General features: G+C 36.4%; 1 protein-coding gene across 2 annotated transcripts; it reads left to right on the top strand.

Moving 5' to 3' along the window:
* Nucleotides 1-63: 63 nt before the first annotated feature.
* Nucleotides 64-10,724, top strand: ncoa4 (nuclear receptor coactivator 4). Of its 2 annotated transcripts, none has more exons than XM_065251473.2 (10): nucleotides 64-206; nucleotides 2,621-2,726; nucleotides 5,707-5,847; nucleotides 5,981-6,069; nucleotides 6,236-6,344; nucleotides 6,648-6,725; nucleotides 7,311-7,442; nucleotides 8,237-9,178; nucleotides 9,263-9,355; nucleotides 9,505-10,724. In XM_065251473.2, exons 2-10 carry the CDS (start codon nucleotides 2,622-2,624, stop codon nucleotides 9,508-9,510), a joined length of 1,695 nt encoding a protein of 564 aa, XP_065107545.1. In that variant the 5' UTR covers nucleotides 64-206; nucleotide 2,621; the 3' UTR covers nucleotides 9,511-10,724. The 2 variants fall into 2 exon arrangements, with proteins under 2 accessions (XP_065107545.1, XP_065107536.1); XM_065251464.2 differs by lacking the exon at nucleotides 64-206 and adding an exon at nucleotides 1,229-1,427.
* The last annotated feature ends 8,625 nt before the right edge of the window (nucleotides 10,725-19,349 follow it).

Below are 19,349 nucleotides of genomic sequence, written 5' to 3'. Positions count from 1 at the left end.
TCAGAAAGTTGAAGTACGCACTACGCAGACAGTGTCGCGAGGAGATGACGTATTGCCTCACTTATCTGAATCTCATTTGACAACCGAACTTACACGTTGTTGGTGAATGCCGCATAAGGGGACTGAGTGAATACTCCCCCAAGGCTAATTATCCATTTGTTTTAACATATTTTAATTAAGTACAAGTTACCACAACACGAGTCTAGGTATGTACACGCGGTTATTTTGTAATGACAGTTATAGAGATACAACTTCAATGCTAACCAATGTGGCTGCAGCGTCGGAATGCTAATTGTGCTAAACGTGCACGATTCCTGTGACATTATAACAAGTCATGCTTTCTTCCTTGTTGTTGTTGTCTGTATGTTTAGCACAGAAAAAGTAAATCATTAGTCATTTAATGATGTGATCTGCCAGATAAAGAATTAGTACAAATTAAAACGTTGCCCAGAAATGTGTCCTCGGCAATATGATGTAAAGGGAACTGCGTACGTTCGACTTTTAGAAGATATTTTCAGCGTCCGATTCAAATGTACAGGTTTTTTTTTCAATTAATGAATAATGTTATCTTGATAAAATCTGCTTGTGCATAATCTTCTTTGCCATCCATATTAAATGTATAATTTGGCCTTGTGAAGTTACAGTGCAGTCAGGAACATTTACATATCAAATACTGTACGATAATGAATGTACTGAGATTTGGTTATTGAAACTTGCAAAAAAAAATGTTGCATTAACAATGTCAGCAGTTGTATTAAGGCTGTCATTTTCAAATATACAATTTTATTTGATCTACTATTTGCATATATTGATTAGGGCTAGTATTCATGCAACACTTATATTTACAAAAAGTACTAGAGTTTTGTGTCGTATTCATTTGTATTAGAAACCACAACGAAGATTAGCTTCTGCATTGTTACATTTTTAATTGTGGCTTGTCTATCAGTATTGACATTGAGATTTTTGCATAGCTTGAGCTCTGATACCAGCAGCACCCAATGTCTTTTGAGCAATTTGGCCTAAGAGTCAAACTTAAATGTGGTCTCAGCATTGTTATTTTTTAGAAAAAGTTTGCATACACCGTTTCAGTTCTTTTATTCTTCACTGTTCCCATCAAGGTTTCTTTTAGCTACGGTGCTCTTCCGTGTTTTGGGTTGTTGCATAAGTCATTGAGTTTACTCAAATCTGCCGAGTCGTATGTTGCGCATCCCTTCACACGGCCCCAACCCTCTGGGGACGGTGTACGTGCAAAATCAGCGAGGGCTCGTGGAGGCAGCAGTGTTTGCGTATCTTGATGACGTAGACGTGGCGTGGGCTATTCGGAAAAGCCAAGAAAACGATTGGGCTTTTATTTAATTGACAGTAAACAAACGAAACGACAAGCTTGGATTATCCCGTCCGCTGTTTTATACTGTTTGATCGACAAGGTAGGAACAGAATCGATGCTTTTTTTTTTTTTAAAAAGTGAACGGAAGTTACCCGGTATGCTAGCATGGCTTTGACTGTGGTCGCTTTTGTTTCGAAACAAACATATAGATGTGTCATGACATCTGTCATCTTTGTTTTACCGCGTTTGCTCTTAGGGTAAAACCAAATGACCTTTTTTTGTCATTTGCTATATTGTAAATGCACGTTCAAGTTAAACTGAAGATTTGGTAGGTTAGCATTTATTATAAGCTAAGTGTTGTCATGCTATCAACACGAAGTCCACGCGATCTGTAAAAATTTGTTAGGTTAAATGAATCTGCTGTCATTTCCTCTGGATTATAATGTATAGATGAGGCCAGGAATGAGAGCTATGGGCAGACTGTGCTGGTATTGAGCACACTACGCACTATGCAGATATACGTTTGAAGTGTTTTAGATCAATATAAAATGTTAGTATACTTTACTGCATCTAAGGTCATTTCAAATAAAGGCTCGTTGAAGATACACTTAACAGGCCTTCATTTTATTTGTATTTCTGTTGAAGGGCTGCTCCAGGAATCATAATATCTCGCCCTTCAGATGTTGTCAGCTGTATATTATATTACACTTCACGTGTTGTTCTAACTTTGGCATGCATTGCAGCAGTAGCAGCACAGTGGGATATTTGCATGATGTCAAATAAACTTTAAGTTCACTGGATAAGACTACAGTGTACCACAGGTTTACAGATAATCAATATGGGATCAATATCTGAATCGCACAACTAAATGTTTTATATATTAGGAGACTAGATATTAAAATACCATTTTTTAAGGGATATTTCACCCAATAATGAAAACTGTATCATTTACAAACTCTCATGTCCTTTATTTCTTTGTTCTGGTGAACACAAAGGAAGATATTTTGAGGATCATGATCATGAACCCCATTCACTTTTTTAGTAGGAATAAAGAATACTATAGAAGTGAATGGGGCTTATGAATGGTTTGATTACAAAAATCCTCAAAATGTCTTCCTTTGTGTTTATCACATTAAATAAATGTATACAGATTTGTAACAACATGAGAGTGAGAAACGATGACAGAATTTTATTTTTTTGCGTGAACTATCCCTTTAACATGTCATGGTCTGGTTTTAACAATGCTTTCAGTATCAAGGCAATGGGAATCTGATGTGTTTGTTTTGTACGCAGCATGTCATCTGCACTTCGGCAGTGTATTCAGGCCCGCACCCAGTTAGAGGAGGCCATTACTGGAGTCATCAAAGCTGAAGTTCAGCTCAAGAGCAATGCCAGAGAGGTGAGACACAAGAGCTTTGGTGTCTTCTGATTTATTTATAGTGAGAGATATTTGAGACTGTAATTTTTGGCTTTGTTTTAAACCTCATTTTTGGTGGGGGTGGATTTATTTAGTTCCCGGTTGCACAATAAGAAGTTTTTCCTTTGTTTATATCACAAACATGAGGAAACATGCATTCGCGTGATGACATAATCATTTGTGACTCGTGCTGGCAAAATGAGTCAAAATGAGAACATCTTCAAGTTCAAATTCCAATTATTTCTATTTTTACATCTCTATTAAAAAAAAGTCCAAATGATGTATTAACACCTGTTTGAAGTTGACAGAGTCAGCAAAGTCAGTTTTGAGACATTTTTGAAGGTTCCAAGGAAAAATCACCACATCCATACCTTAAAATCACCGGTAAAACTATTAGATTTGGCACTAGGGCTTTGACGGTTGTCATAACCACAGCACCACCGTGGTGGTGAAGTGCGACCCAAGGTTGTGTGCAGTGTGCACGACTGCACGTCACAAACTATGAAAAATATAAAGCACAATCTCTCCTTGCGAGATGTCTTAAAGATTGTGTGAACGCAAACAGCCAACAGACTCCGAGTTAGTGCACTATTTGCAAGGGGAGGCAACTGATATCAGCTATGACCGGCTTGGGGGTGTAACAGTGAGGCAAGATATTTTCCATTTGTCACGTAAGGTTGCGAAAAAGTATCTGCGCTACCAGACAGTACACCATCAGAACGAATTTTCAGCACAGCTGGAAACATTATAACACTAAAAATGGTTCCTCACTTGAACCGTTTGTTGTTTCACGGATGGAAGTGCTACAATAAACACGCACATAGATGCCGATCCCGTAGGTGCTCCAGGGCTCGGCACTCATTGTAATGACCACGCAAATATGTTCAATTGCTTCACATTTCGCCTAAAACCACACAGAAAACGTGACCACGCCGCTCTCCTCCTCCTTTTCAAAGCGTATAGGCGTCTGTGAACATGCAGGCTTCTTAAGAAATGCATGTCTGATACTAATTAACATTTAAAAAATTTATGTATGCAAGACCTACAGTATATGAATCAGTACGTATCCCCCCATTCTATAACCACCGCAGTGAATAGGTGCATTCACGGTAGGGCTGTGTATCGCCAACAATTCCCCGATACGATACGTATCCCGATACAAGGGTCCCGATACGATGCGCATCACGATACAAGTCTATTTTGAATTACATTTTTGTTCAGAATTTAGTAACATTATTATTATTATTATTTTTATTATTATTTGTTTATTGTACATTGAATAAGCAGTGTTGTAACAGTTGTGTTTTTGCCATTCATTTATTAGCTATTAGAAATATTTAAAATCCCAGAGTTAGTTAAAAGCAGTTTTACAAAGATGGTGCCTTACTCTTGTCTCTCATTATTCTACATCTATGAATATATCTATAAACATGCAGTCAGACTTAATACTATTTAATAGAAATCAGATTATTAATGTGACAGTTATAGTTTGAAGAAGCTCTGTATCTCTTCTCTAGATGTACACTTTTCACATGCAAATCTTTGTCGTGTTTCTTCTCAAATGCGTTAGTACTGTTTTATAAGAGCATGGCTAATAAAGCCCTTTGCAGTAGTATAGGCTAAGATATCTGCGCTTTCATACTGAACTCATTGACTTTAATGTGCGCGCGAGAGAGAGAGCGCGAGTACGCGGCTCACTATGCAGACACGTGCACCAGCGAGACAGACACTCAAAGTGAAAATATACCCCGCCACCTTTAACTCTACGTACTCCGCGGGACACATGCGTCCTTTCCAAATGGATCACGGATCAACAGCAATTCGTCATGTTACTTTCAAAAGTACATCTGAATCGATACGGAAGGCGTCCATGACGATGTATCGTCGTATCGATATTTTGAACACAGCACTAATTCACGGTGGTAAAGTCCTGCCACCATCATTGCCCTATTTGGCACACACACACAGTCAAAAACAATACTATTGGAAAATATATGTTCAAGCTTTTTTTCTTTTATTGCTTTTATTCACTTAAGAAATAACAGATTATAGGTTCCTACCTTTTGTCAAAACAGATATTTTTAAAACTGTAATTCTGTCTAGATATCCATATCTCACGTGTCTGTGCATGCTTCAGATCTGTCAGTCAGCATGAGGAAGATTGGGCTGAGATCAATCAAGGCCCGAACTTTCTCCCTTAATAGCTATTTTAACATCAAGCAAGTCCTGCACTCTATTGTCTAATTCCTGCATGTTTTAAAACCAAAATGTCATGCACATGTGGATGGACATGCATCTTGGTATTAGATTAAGCATTTAGGATGGTGCACCTCTTAAAAAACTTACAAATAAAGATCATTTTGGATGCTTAATGACTATTTAGAGCATTGAGATCACTAGACGAATGTACTTATTTTTATGAAAACCTCAATTTCGACCAAAATCGACTCTAGGTAAAAATTAGACTGTGTGCACATTCTGACTCATTTTGCCAGTATGGGTTACATTATTTTTTTTTATAAAAATACGTCATTGGTAAAATTCATAATAGCTTCCTTGACTAAGGTCGTCTATTAAGAGAGGGCTTAGACTGCAGCTTAACATACTGGCCAGATGAGGTTTTTACAAATGAGCTATTGTCTTATAAACAGCGTGTAAGCTAAAAATAGGTATTTACACTCAATTGCTTAATCTCTCTTGAGAAACATAATTGGAAGTTCCCATAATCTTATAACACACCTGCATGGTTTTCAAACAAGAGACTGTGTTTCCATTGTTAAAGGCATCAAATCATTGCAGACATTGTTAGGGGTTGGGGAACAATTTTGCCACCGCAGGGGTTTTAAAAGCCACTTTGCACCTTGCACCTGCTAAAAGTCATGCATGTGTGTGTGTGTGTGTGTGTGTGTATATATATATTTATCTCAAGCAAACTGTCTGAACACTGTCTGCTTGCTCTCAGGTGAGGTCTCAGCTTCACAGCTGCATCAGTAGACACCTGGAGATCCTGCGCTCTCGTGAGGTTTGGCTGCTGGAGCAGATCGATCTGGAGGAGCAGCTCAAGGGAGAAGCTTTACAGCAACAACTGCAGCATCTTCACTTGGTGAGTTTGGCAGATTGGTTATTAGACGTTATAAAGCATTTGCATAGTCAGTTGGCTTTCATAATTTTAGAGAAATTAAATCAGAAGTGAAGCTGGCCTGTGTATTTAATTTCTTTGTTTTCTTTCTCCTCAGCTTAAGGGCCAGTTTGACGTCCTCATTCATCAGATGGAATATTCTTGTAATAACAATCCTGCCACCGAGCTCACCAACTGCCTGGAAAAGTAAGAACATGATCAAGCTTTTATGATGAATATCTCCTTTACATGCCAAATTATTGTTTGCATACCAAACTCTGAGAGCGGCACTGTGATGGTTTAATTCTTTTATTAACGTCTGTGTAAATTATGACTTATAATAAGTCAAATAAAGAGTCTCTTTTTTATCCAGGCTTACTTCTCTGAATCTAACTCCTGATGAAACCCCAGAGATGAGCTTCCAAGCAGACACCTGCACCTTGCGCAAGGCCATCACTACTTTTGGGTCCATTTGCACACAGGTTTGTAAAAGGCTCTGTTTGTTTGCCCATTCGAGACATGATTGATGTACATTGATGGTTATGGGTTGCAAAAGGAGAGAGATGTGGTAACTGAATTTGCAGTTTTTATCAGTATTTTATTTACTTCAGTCACGTGTAGACTATTGCATGCGCTGACTGATGGGTACACAGTGTAGCTAAGCTAGATATATTGTCAAAATACTGTGTCCTCATACCTTTGTTATAAATAGACTGTACAGTATGCTCCGTTCCCTACCCTTTAACAAAGCTCATGCATTCATAACTCTTTCCTTACTGCAACAGAGCGAGATGTGTCAGGCCTCAAAGTCTTCAGAGAGATCATGGCTTTTCCAGGACTGCCCAGTTTCTGTTAAAAGACAGGTTTGTTTTCGATGATGTCATACTTTGCTTATGAGGTGTTTTTATTGTATATTCTCATTCACGGTGTTGGGGGTAACGCATTACAAGTAACATGCATTACATAATAATATTACTTTTCTGAAGTAACAAGTAAAGTAACATATTACTTTTTAAAAGTTTTTTAACTTTAAAAAAAAAAAAAAGTAAAGTTACTTTTTTAGTTTAATTAAAGTTTTGGTGTGCACGCTCCCTATGCGTACACACCTGTGTGGGAACAGTTTGAGTCAGAAACTGAGATGGCAGGCCAGAGCTCAACATTTTATTGATGAAAATATGCAATTTCTGAATGCAGAATTTTTCAGTCATAAAACACACCTGCAAGGCCTAATATAGATTAAGCCTAAGCCAAGAGAAAGTAACGCAAAGTAACGTAAGTAAGCATTATTTTTCATGAAAAGTAACTAAGTAACGTAATTAGTTACTTTTTTGGGAGTAACTTAATATTGTAATGCCTTACTTTTAAAAGTAAGTACTTTCCCCAACACTGCTCATTCACATGCATTTCAAAGGAATTTTTGAAAAACGCTTTATTTATTTTTCTTTTAGAAAGTAGATGCTGAATGTGCCACGTCCCTGGCTGAGTGGCTTTTAGGGAACCACCCAGTAACCAGTGCTCCTGTAGGACACCAGTTTAGTAAAAACCTTCAGGACTGGCTGCTTACGTCCAAGAGCTCTCAGGTGCACGGTTATTTTTATTTTTTCAAGACTTGCAGAAATGCTTATACTAATAAAAATAAAGCATGAACATCTATTCTGGTAGCAAGTACTTGGATAATATAGTTCATTGCATGTAGGGTTGCAAAGGGCCGGAACGTTTTCGGTCAATTATTGGAATTTTGGAAATATTCCAAATTGGAAACTTAACGGGAATTCATGGGAATTATTTGGAAATTAAATTAAATTTATGTAAACTATATCATTACCAACAAATACAAATTTTGTTTGGTCACAAGCAGACATGCATGCAAGGTAATACAAATTTTAAAATTAGAAAAAAACAAACTTTTAAACGGTAATGTGTAAATTGTTCTTTGTTTTAAAAGCGACATTTCACAAGACTTTGTAAAGATGTAAAAGAAATCTTTGGTGTCCCCAGAGTACAAATGTGAAGTTCTAGCTCAAAATATCATATAGAAAATGTATTATAACATGTTGACACATTGCCACTTTGTAGTGATCCTGATACTTGTACTCATCAAGCCTGAATCAAAAATCATTCATCATCATAAATAATCATCATCATAAACAAAATTATGCTGCAAATTTTTTTTTTACTACATTTAACTTCCCTGTTATTAGCAACTCTGCAGTTTTTTCAAATTCCCAGTTTATTCCTATTAATTCCTGTTAATTCCCATGGAATTTTGCAACCCTAATTGCATGTATTGTTTGTGTTTAGTAGTGTTATTATTTTCGCTCTTGCCTTTTCATGTAAAATATTTAACCCAAAATGTTACCCCCCCCCCATATAGGAGGATCACCAGTTACCCCCCTTTGACTTTGAGAAAGCTTGGGGTCAGCTCCAAGACTTGGAGTCATGGCTTTTGAAGGAGAAATTGCCCGTTCGCGAGCGAACCTGCAGTGGCAGCTCAACTTTCTCTATAGAGATGATCGAGGAAAGCGACTTAAATCTGGATGAGGTTGAAGAGGAAATCCAGCAGGAAAAGGGCGGAGACGTCCCAGAGGAAGAGGAATTCACCAAATGGCTCATCAGCCCAAGCCCAAGTAAACAACAGGAATTCTCAAATGATGATCAATTCAATGATATTATCAAACCTTTCTACGAGAGCTTTTCCTCCAGCGATTGGCTCCAGAAGACCGACTGTAGCTCCTGCTGCTCCACACGTACTGCAGCCATGGAAATCGAGAACCTCGGAAACCTCAAGTGCCTAAAGATGCCTCCCTCCTCTGCCAGCACCCCAGAACCGATCGAGATGTGGCTCCAGAAGACCATCCCACTTGAGACCAACTGCAAAGCCAACGAGACCTGTGCCAGCTACGCTCAATGTGTGTGTGATGACAACTGCGGAAAGGAGGCCCTAAGCGCTTGGCTCCTCAAAAAAGAGGGCCGAGATAAGAACGGTGTACCCGTCGATAAGAACGCCACGAGCAAAGTTTTCAGCCACCATCAGGAGCAGCAGCAAAAGGTTCAGGCCATCCTAGAGGCCTGGCTACACCCAAGCATCAGTGCCAAGACTCCTGCCCTACCGCTCCTTTCTGCCTGTACTACTTTGAATGGCAAATCCTCATTTCCTGAAAACACCTCAACACAGCCTTTACAGAATGAGAACTGGCTTCTGCCAGAGAAGAAACACATTAGCAATACTACAGATATAACAAGCAAGACAGAGAGCGAGGACGGCAAAGATGGAAAAGAGGACAAATGGCTTCTACGCAAGCGGGCCAACGCACAGGTGAGGCTGATAAAGAAGTTATATTGCTTACAATGGCTTTCATGAAAAGAAAGTATCATGACAAAATACGATCCTCTTTTACAGGAAAGACTTGCTATGCCTACAGTATGTGACCTATTTTCTTGTATGAAGCTTGGTGGGGATAAAGAGAAGTGGCTACATCAAGTAGCTACACAGGTGAGAAATAATGCCATTAAAGATCAGATATGACTGGTGTGCCAGTCTGTTTTTTTTCAACAGGAATTTTCATTTTTGTGTGAAATATGCCTTTAAAAAGTTGTTGTGGTGATGAAAGTAAAAGCATTTTCCTTTCTCTTCTTTTTCAGATGTGAACACACATTTGCTTTTTAAGGCTTCCCAGATCTATTTAATGGCTGATCGTTGCACATTATTCATCTTTTTAGGCATTTTATCTTTTTTCTTGAGACTGATAGAGTGATGTGGACTAGAGGTCTTGTCTAGTATACAAGGCGTTTGGGACAACCATCGCTTAAGAAAGAAACGAAAGAGTTTTTAATGCAGGGGGATTTCAGTTTAATTCCAGTGATGCTGTGGTGACCATTGTGTTGTTACAATTCACTGATGTGATTTAGAAATCATAAAATGGACCAGATTGGATTTTCTTTCTTTATTATGGGACATGGTGGGATGGGGGCTTGGGAGGAAATAAAAATAAATCTATATTTTAATCACGCACATTTATAGCAGTTTTTTCATGTTTAAAACTTGCCAAATGCACATATAGAGGAAGATGCTCCAAGCATGGAGTGCTTTCCTCCACAGACCGTAACACCTCTGAAAATATGAATATTTATATAGAGTTTTGCTGTTTTCCTTTGCAATTTATTTTACTTGGATTCATGCAATGCATACCAGATAAGTATAGCATAACATGCAGCTGTCAGTGGCACTAACATCCAAATGTGTGCAGTAGATTCGAGCAGGGAATAGAACGTTTCTGCTAAATCTGCTTTTAAAACATCATTCTATGATAACTTGTGCCTGACATTGAACGTGTAGCATCTTCACTTATAGTATGCAAGAATAACTAATCCTAGTTTGCCCGTTTCTGATGCATAATGGGCATCCTATGTATGTGTTTCAGTGTTAGGCTCAAACTTCATCATTATTATAGTCATAATTCATTACTTGGATGTGTCAGCTCTGCTCTGTTCACATGTCATGCACTTAATGTCTTTACACTTAAGAAGCAAAGACTGCAGGAGAATATATAAAGCCGTATTAAAGATTTAACACTTTGTGCTTTTTGCTGACAGAAAATGGCAAAACCTCTGTTTGTCAACTTGTGTACCAATCTTTCACTTAGTGATGGACCAAGGATTTGGTATATAATGCATATTAACAATGAAAACATATGGAAATCATCTGCACAATGTTTTGCAAAGTTAATTTTGTGTTTTCTTTTGCCAGCCTGTCAATGTTAGACTACAGCACTGGCTACATGTATTCTCATACAATCTACAATATTGCTTACAGGATCTGTCTAATGCTCTGTTAACTTCAATAAAATTTCCTTTTAAAGTGACTCTATTTCTGTTTTCTTATGAAGTTACCAGTTTATGCTAACAGAAGGGGCATTCATTTAAAATGGAAGGTAACAAGCAAAATAAAATGACAAAAACAAGTTAAGGAAAATCTTGAAGTTTAATATTGTGTTTTGAATTAAACCATAATAGTATTTAAATAATGAGAGATACATGTACTTAAATAACTTCAAGAATGTTAATGTAAACAGAATTATGTTTATCAAATTATTTTTGGTCATGCATCCCAATATTTACAGCAAAGTATAAAACACAAAAGTAAAAATGTAAGGTAAATTAGATTTATTTTAAGTGACATTAATCCTATATTTACATCTAGTTATGTACATCATTGGTCATGAGATTTCTGGTGTATCATATAATTTTTAAAGGGGTGTTTTCCAGACTTTGAAAGTCAGGGAATTTTAATATATTTTTTACCAAGTCGTGGGATATCAGGGGATTTTTATTTGTTGCTTTCAATTTTAGTTTTCATTTATCAAAATGTCATCTGCTTGTTAACCCCTTCAGATCATTAAAAATGCTGATCAACCAATCAAAATAAGGCACACTGATTAAACACCTGAAAAGGGGGTTAACTTGTGATGTAAGGAATGCAATTTCTGGGTCCAAGCTGAGTTCATTGACTACAATTTAAACCGCTGTTTCCATTTTAAGCATTTAAGATACATTTTTATAAACTGAAGACAAACACTAAGCTCATGTCATCATAGGTCTTGGAAATTCAGCTTTTTAGTCAGTGAAGGTCAGGGAATTTGACATTTGGAGTGGGAATGGTACATTCAGTTCGTCTAATGCTGACAGCCCTTAAGTGCTCAATGTTATAATGTGTAAGTGTGTACATAAAATCAGTTAAAGAATAATAACAGGTTAAAGAATAATAAAAACACTCATGATTAAGGAATGTATGTGCAAAGTTAACTGCATAATAAATATAAACTAAAAATGAGAGTGAAGTCCATAAAGATGCAGCATTATGCAACTCGTGATATAACATGATATCAAATCTTGATAGTAACTGGAAATTATCAAATGTATTTCAACAATTACACTTAAGTACCAATTGTTTGTCATGAGCTCTGAAAAACCATCTGTAATTTTTTTAACATCTCATATCAAGTGCTCTTGATGAAATAAGCCTCAAAAATGTCTTATTTTAGAACTAATGGTCAGAGACTTTTCATTGGAAATGAAACTACAGAGGAAAACTGGCTAATTTTGGCACAACATCTGTTGGGGTTGGTTAATGTACATTATCCCTTTTAAACTAACTAAATAATCATTCTATTTAATTACCACCATTTTCACGTCTTTCCTACCCTCTCTTCTCAGCATGTACCGGAGAATGAATTGTTATGGGTGCAGTGTTTGATGCATGTTGTTGTTGTTGTTGTTTTATAGTCATGAGATGTCTTGTGATTCCAAAATAAATTTGTCTTTTTCCTCATTTGACTATTGCCCATGTGTTTAGTCATCATTTATAGGGAACTTGTATACATTTTTATCTTGTCAGATGTTTGAGGCAACACGCATTGCTTATTGACTTCTAAATCAGTCATGTCAACAATGACTAAATGTTATTTTACACTATTTATACACGATGTTTCTATAATTATATTCAAAATTTTAATTTGACTTTGATTTTGTTTTCATACTTTATTTTGAAGATCTTAATAAATAAATCCTTAATTTATGTTCAATTTAAACTTAAAATAAATAAATAGTACATTCAATTCTAAATGTTGAATTTAAAAATAGGCTACTGATTCAAATATGTTGCCACATTTTAATATTTATAATCACAGGTCTCTATACAGTAATGCAGCATATTCCAATTCCAGACATATCATTTGACATTAATCATCAATACGTGACCCTGTACCACAAAACCAGTCATAAAGGTCAATTTTCCGTGGATTGTTAGCATAGGACAATATTTGGCCAAGATCTTGGACTCATGAGAGAGTTTTAGCATAGTGCGCTTCGTTGCCATGGTTACATTGCGTAGTGACTCTCGTAAATCGCGTGAGTCCAAGATAGTGTTGTTACCGAAAGCTAGTTATTATAGTTTATAAAGTTTAAAATATGGAATTGTTTTACAATATCGGATCGATTACCCACGGAAGACCTTTATTAACCCATGGAGCTGTCTGGATTTCTTCTGTGAATGATTACGATACGATACGATACGATACAATACACTTTATTGTCCCCATAGGGACATTTTTCTTGGGCAGTAGTGTGTGATGCATCTTCACAGTTACAAATCACATATATCATCTGACATTCACATGGATTTAGTTACATATACAGCCTCACAGTCGCACAATCCATGTACAATCTTAGTTAACCTGGTAGAGGTGTTGCTGCTACCCAGTCTCACAAAGTTTCGTGATATAGTCACGTATTTTTTTGATTCTTTTTTCGTGCTATTATCACGAAATTTCGTGTTTTTTTCGTGATCGTATAACGAATTCCTGTTTTCGTGTGATTATCACGTATTGGTTACTCAACTGCTTTTTCCTATTTTTAAACCATTGTCGCTTCGGTTTAGGGTTAGATTTGGTGCTTGCATTAGAATGTCACTTTATATATTGGTTTATACTATTTTTTCTAATTAATTTTTTTTATATGTCGCCTGGCGTTGGGGTTAGAGTTGGGTTTGGTTAGGGATGTCATTTTATGTAAATCTAACCCTAAACCGAAGCGACAATGGTAAGAAAATAGGACAAAACAGTTGAGTAACCAATACGTGATAATCACACGAAAACAGGAATTCGTTATACGATCACGAAAAAACACGAAATTTCGTGATAATAGCACGAAAAAAGAATAAAAAAAATACGTGACTATATAACGAAATTTCGTGAGACTGGGCTGGTTAGTGAGACCAGCAGGGAGTGCTCACCCTGTGGTCTGTGTGGGTCCTAATGCCCCAGTATAGTGACGGGGACCAGGGCCGGCCCTGGCCAATTTGCTGCCCTAGGCAAGATTTCACCTGGTGCCCTTTAGAATCACAGAATCACAATTGTGTTCGAATCATTTTGTTCATAACTTACACAGAAACAAACTGCACAGCTTTGTCTTGTTTTTCTTTATTTTGAAAATATTTTGGAAACACACACAAACACACAAACACATACACACAATACCCTGTTACTCAGGCATTTGATCTTGACATTGTTAAAATCTTGTCTTTTTTACATGTTTTAACACTGTACATTTAACTTAAAATATTTAATTGTGTACAAGAAAACAGCTCTTATTAATGAATTATTAGTAGCATGTTGTAGTGTCTCGGGAGATTGTGCTCATTGTTAAATAGCGTTGTGGCTATTGCACTGGAGCGGAAGTTTAAAATATAAACCCAGAATTCAGCGAACGTCAAGAACAAGAGAAAAACAATAAGGCCAAGATGCGGGATTTAAATTACGTTACACGGACCATGTATAAATTTCAATGTTTCTGGACAGAAATACCAACTTTGTCTGGTATTAATAAGCTGCACATTGGAGTGCTGGCTGCTCCCCGCGGTGCTGAAGACGCGTGATGGCACATATACACAGATATCTACGTGCAATCTATTGGAAAGTGGAGGAGTCATTAGTTGGGTTAGTAAAATAACGAAATTACAGCTTTTAAATAGAAGAAAACAAGTTTTTTTGTAAAGAGATATATTTTTTTCAGATGAGTTAGTTGGGTTAGTAAAATAATGAAATTATAGATTTAAGTACAAAATAGTATTTATATAAAGAGAAATATTGAAATAAAATTGCAAAACTCTTCTTAAGAGGAAGTAATAAAGTAAAATAACGAATAATAATTATATAATAACGAATAATAGTTTCCAATAGGTTGCACGTAAATATCTGTGCTGCCACCAGTACTCCGTCCGAGCGCGTCTTCAGCACCGCGGCCAGCACTCCAATGCGCAGCTTATTAATACCAAACAAAGTGAACAAGTTGGTATTTCTGTGCAGAAACATTGAAATTTAAACATGGTCTGTGTAACATTATGTAAATTCCGCGTCTCTGTCTGATTGTTGTTTCCGTTTTCTTGTTCTTGACGTTGAATTCTGGGTTTATATTTTAAACTGCCGCTTCAGTGCAGTATAGCCACAGAGCTATTTAACAAGCACGATCTTCCGAGATACCATGCTACTAATAATTCATTATTAACTGCTGTTTTCTTGTGCAAAATATTTATATAATAAAATATATAAATATTTATAGTTAAATGTTTATATACATATATTAAAAAAATAATAATTTGGGCGCACGGACGCCCCAAGGGGTCGGCGGCGCCCTTAGCATTTGCCTATTCCGCCTATGCCCAGGGCCGGCCCTGACGGGGACACTATACTGTCAAAAAAGCACCGTCCTTCGGATGAGACGTTAAACCGAGGTCCTGACTCTCTGTGGTCATTAAAAATCCCAGGATGTCCTTCGAAAAAGAGTAGGGGTGCGCCCCGGCATCCTGGCCAAACTTGCCCATTGGCCTACTAATCATCCCTCATACTAATTGGCTATATCACTCGGTCTCCTCTCCACTAATAAGCTGGTGTGTGGTGGGCGTTCTTGCGCAATATGGCTGCCGTCGCATCATCCAGGTGGATGCTGCACATTGGTGGTGGTTGAGGAGATTCCCCCATTCATATGTAAAGCGCTTTGAGCACTGGAAAAGCGCTATATAAATGTAACTAATTATTATTATTATTAGTTAAGGGATTCGCAAGAAAACCACCACATGGTCCCATAATTAAGAAATCACATAAGCCAACTCATAATCACACGGTTAAAAAAGGATAACATATACAGTCCAAAATCACATTTTTAAGAAATCACATATACCACCCTCTAATCACATGATCAAAAATCACACATACAACCCTATAATCACATGATCAAAAATCACAAATACTACCTCACAATCGTAGTGTTATGTAGTCACACATAGTTAAGGGATCATATACACCACGTCATCTTTAACATAGATATGACAGGAAACATCCTAGAAGGGCTATTATTAATTACTTGGATAGCACCATGATATAATAGTATACTATAAATTAATATAGTAATCACTAGTTAAGAGTGAAGAATAAAAAATAAACATACACTAGACAATTTAAAGTAGTAATATAGGCCAAGTACACTCAAGGACCCTGACCCTTGCTGTTCAGGATAGAGATGGAAGCAGGCACAAAATAATTTTTGATGCACTTTTGAAGGTGTGTACATCATGGGATAATTTTGACATTTGGCTTGAGTATCGCTTTTATATCCTAATGATTCTTGGCATAAAAAAATCAATATTTTTGACCCATACAATTAATAGTTGGCTAGTGCTACAAATAAAGAGTTTCGACACAAAACGAGATAAATCCGTTTTTAACATTTTTGTCAAAACATTATTGTGTTATCATGTTATTATTTTGTTTTATGGTGCCACTTAGCTGTATTTTTTAAGTTATGAAGGTTTAAATCAAAACAAACCAACTGCAGTTGAATTGATAATGCACAACGAAAAAAAGAGATTTCTGAAAAATTAAAAAAACGGAGTTATCTCGTTTTGCAACGAAACTCTTCAAATATACCCATGCGATTTAAAGGGATAGTTCACCCCAAAATGAAAATTGTGTCATGATTTACTCACTCTTATGTTGTTAAAAACCCATATACATTTCTTTGTTTTAAGGAATGTTGGTAACCAAACCCAATCATGAGCCCCATTCACTTCCATAGTATTATATCTTCCTACTATAGAAGTCAATGGGGCTCAAGATCAGTTTGGTTTCAAACATTCCTCAAAATATCTTCCATTGTGTTCATCAAAACAGAGAAATTTATACAGGTTTTTGACAACATGAGAGAGTAAATGATGACACAATTTTCATTTTAGGGTGAACTATCCCTTTAAGGTTTGGTGGTCCAGGGTCACATATATATGGACTAGAGTTATTTATTATAGAAAAACTAATCTAAATCAAGAATAACCTTTCTGGTTCAAACGTTTTTCCACAGCCAACACCAACTGAGCCAGTAAACTTGCTGAATCCAGTGATAGTCTCAACTCATTCTCATAGACGTCAGCATCATCCCACAGCTGCCGTGTTTCATTTTCCTTACCCTGATTAAGAACATGGAGAAGAGTGATAGGGTTCACACTACCCCACACCCAGCACCAGTGCACGCTTGATAACGGATGAGTGGATATGAGCCATTCAGAGCCCACCCATCCTACTTATACTGAGGCCACTGCATGCCAAATAACATGCCTGCACATGTACAGTAGAAAATACTTCATTCTTGTGGAGGGGGTTAAAAGGCATACAATTATGATTTATCTTCATAATCAACATGACAGTGCACGTCTCCAGTCTTGTTTGAGTTCATATAAAACAGAAATGTGCCAAATGTGCAGAACAACGAAGCAGCAATAATGTGATAATGGTGATTATTTTACAGCTCCATTATCAATCCACACTTCCTTTGCATGTAAACATGTTTGGGTGTCTACGTAAGATGTGACTTTGAAATATGAGATAAAGAAAGCAATGATTGATCTTGTGATTCGGAAATTATTAAAGTCTTCGGAAGGTCAGAGGGCGAACTGCATTTAAATGATTTAGCAAAAATTCTTATCTGACTTTGAACCCTACCAACGCCTTTTCAAGGACCATGCACCGTAATCCTCTGAGAACACATTTTCTATGAACTCTGCAGCAAGTAATGATAAAAATATTTTGGTTTCAGATGCTTCCTCCTAGTTACAATACAAGTATCTGAATATATGAAAAAGTGTGCTAAGAGATTAGAAGGGTTTAGTTAATAATAATCTTCTTCAAACCATAATGCTTTATTGTCCTAGATAAAACATTACCATCTGTAATAATCATTAAACCCTTCTGTGCAATACAATGTTAAACATTTCATCTTCCATCTTCAAGATCTAAATAAATACAAAACATTGTGGAGATTTGTGTAGGACACCAGTCATCGTCCCAGCAACATTTGTGTTGAGGTCATCCTCTGCTTCTCTTGCCTTCTCTATGATAACCCCAAATACACTGTAGAGCAAAGCTTAATACATAAAACATGATACATTATGTATTTTGCCGTACGAGAGAGTGAAATGTATTGATTATATACATCAATATCAAAATTTCATTTACAAATATCTTTGCATAAATGACATACACTTGTTACAATGAACTCACCTACAAGTGTTTGCGTGGGGCACCTTAGGGGGTCAGGATTGTGAATTGGAAAGGGCACAGATTTGAGTTTTAAAGAGGTTCTTTGTAGTTTTGATATTCACATTTAAATATAAATAAATACAAGCTATACATGTTTTTGTCCATTACACATGGATTATCACCTGTGTTTCCTTAATGATTTCTCTCACGTTATCACCAAAACATCCCATTAGGTGTCAATGAGTTGTCTTGCACAGCAGACATGCTTTAGACTTTGGCCCAGTTTACTCAAACCATCCGTGAAGAACTGCACGTTACTGAAACCACACGATGCTGTGGGTCACACAGGTGTGTACACACAGATGTTTCTGAGCTATTGATTTAAAACAACCATTACACAGAATCTTAAAGTTTATAGAGTGAAGGACAGAAAAAACACCTGATGTAAATGTTAAAGTCTAGCAGACTATTGCTGCAAGTTTTTTTTTATTAGATGTTCAATATTATTGCTCAATCTATTTCTTCTGGTCTGATAGCAGCTGCATAAACACAAACACGTGGACCTAAATGGTCAGATTCAGAATCAGCAGTGTTGAAATCCGCTTACAGAGCTGATTTTGTAATGTGAGCTTAGCTGTTTAAAGCTCCTGTGAGATCACATAAAAATGTTACATTACAATAAAGTGCATGTACACAATAGGAGCCCAATAAGGTTGTATTTGTTAACAATAAGTTAATGCATTAGCTAACATGAACAATACACATACAGCATTTATTCATCTTAGGTCATGTTAATTTCGGCATTTATTAATACATTTATAAAAAACAAGGATTGTAACTGTAACATTAGTTAATGCACTATGAACTGACATGAATAAATGTATTGGCTATAACTAACATTAACAAGAATTAATAAATGCTGAAAAGTTATATTGTTCATTATTTGTTCATGCATTTACTAACGTTAACAAATACAACCTTATTGTAAAGTGTAACCAGTTAGTTATTTATCAAGTGGATTAGTTAGTTAGAAACAAATTAGACATGTATTTGGCATACACAATGGCCACATTTTATATATATATATATATATATATATATATATATATGTACTGAAATTCAAATAACTGAATGGTTGGTTACAAAAATTTCTCAAAATATCTTTCTTTTGTGTTCATCAGAACAAAGAAATATATACAGGTTTGTAATAACCTAAGAATGAGTAAATGATGACAGATTTTATTTTTTTGGGTGAACTGTCCCTTTAAATTTGAAAATGAAGAATTTTCATGAGAAAGATAAGTGAAAGTGGTTCATAGTAATAATGGAAAGTTGTATATCAGCACAATTAGAAAACATGACACACCCATTCATAGGAATGTCCCGTCTCTAACATCATGTAAGATG

Source organism: Paramisgurnus dabryanus, chromosome 20, assembly GCF_030506205.2.
Source record: "Paramisgurnus dabryanus chromosome 20, PD_genome_1.1, whole genome shotgun sequence".
NCBI classification, from domain to species: Eukaryota; Metazoa; Chordata; class Actinopteri; order Cypriniformes; family Cobitidae; genus Paramisgurnus; species Paramisgurnus dabryanus.
Note: the sequence above shows the minus strand (reverse complement) of the source record. Positions and strands in the feature narration are given on the sequence as shown.

Excerpts from the sequence above, each read along its gene's own strand:
- ncoa4 (XM_065251473.2), top strand. The coding sequence starts at position 2,622 with ATGTCATCTGCACTTCGGCAGTGTATTCAGGCCCGCACCCAGTTAGAG. Across the intron at positions 2,727-5,706 it reads TCAAGAGCAATGCCAGAGAG|GTGAGGTCTCAGCTTCACAG; the intron begins GTGAGACACAAG and ends GCTTGCTCTCAG. Across the intron at positions 7,443-8,236 it reads TTACGTCCAAGAGCTCTCAG|GAGGATCACCAGTTACCCCC; the intron begins GTGCACGGTTAT and ends CCCCCCATATAG.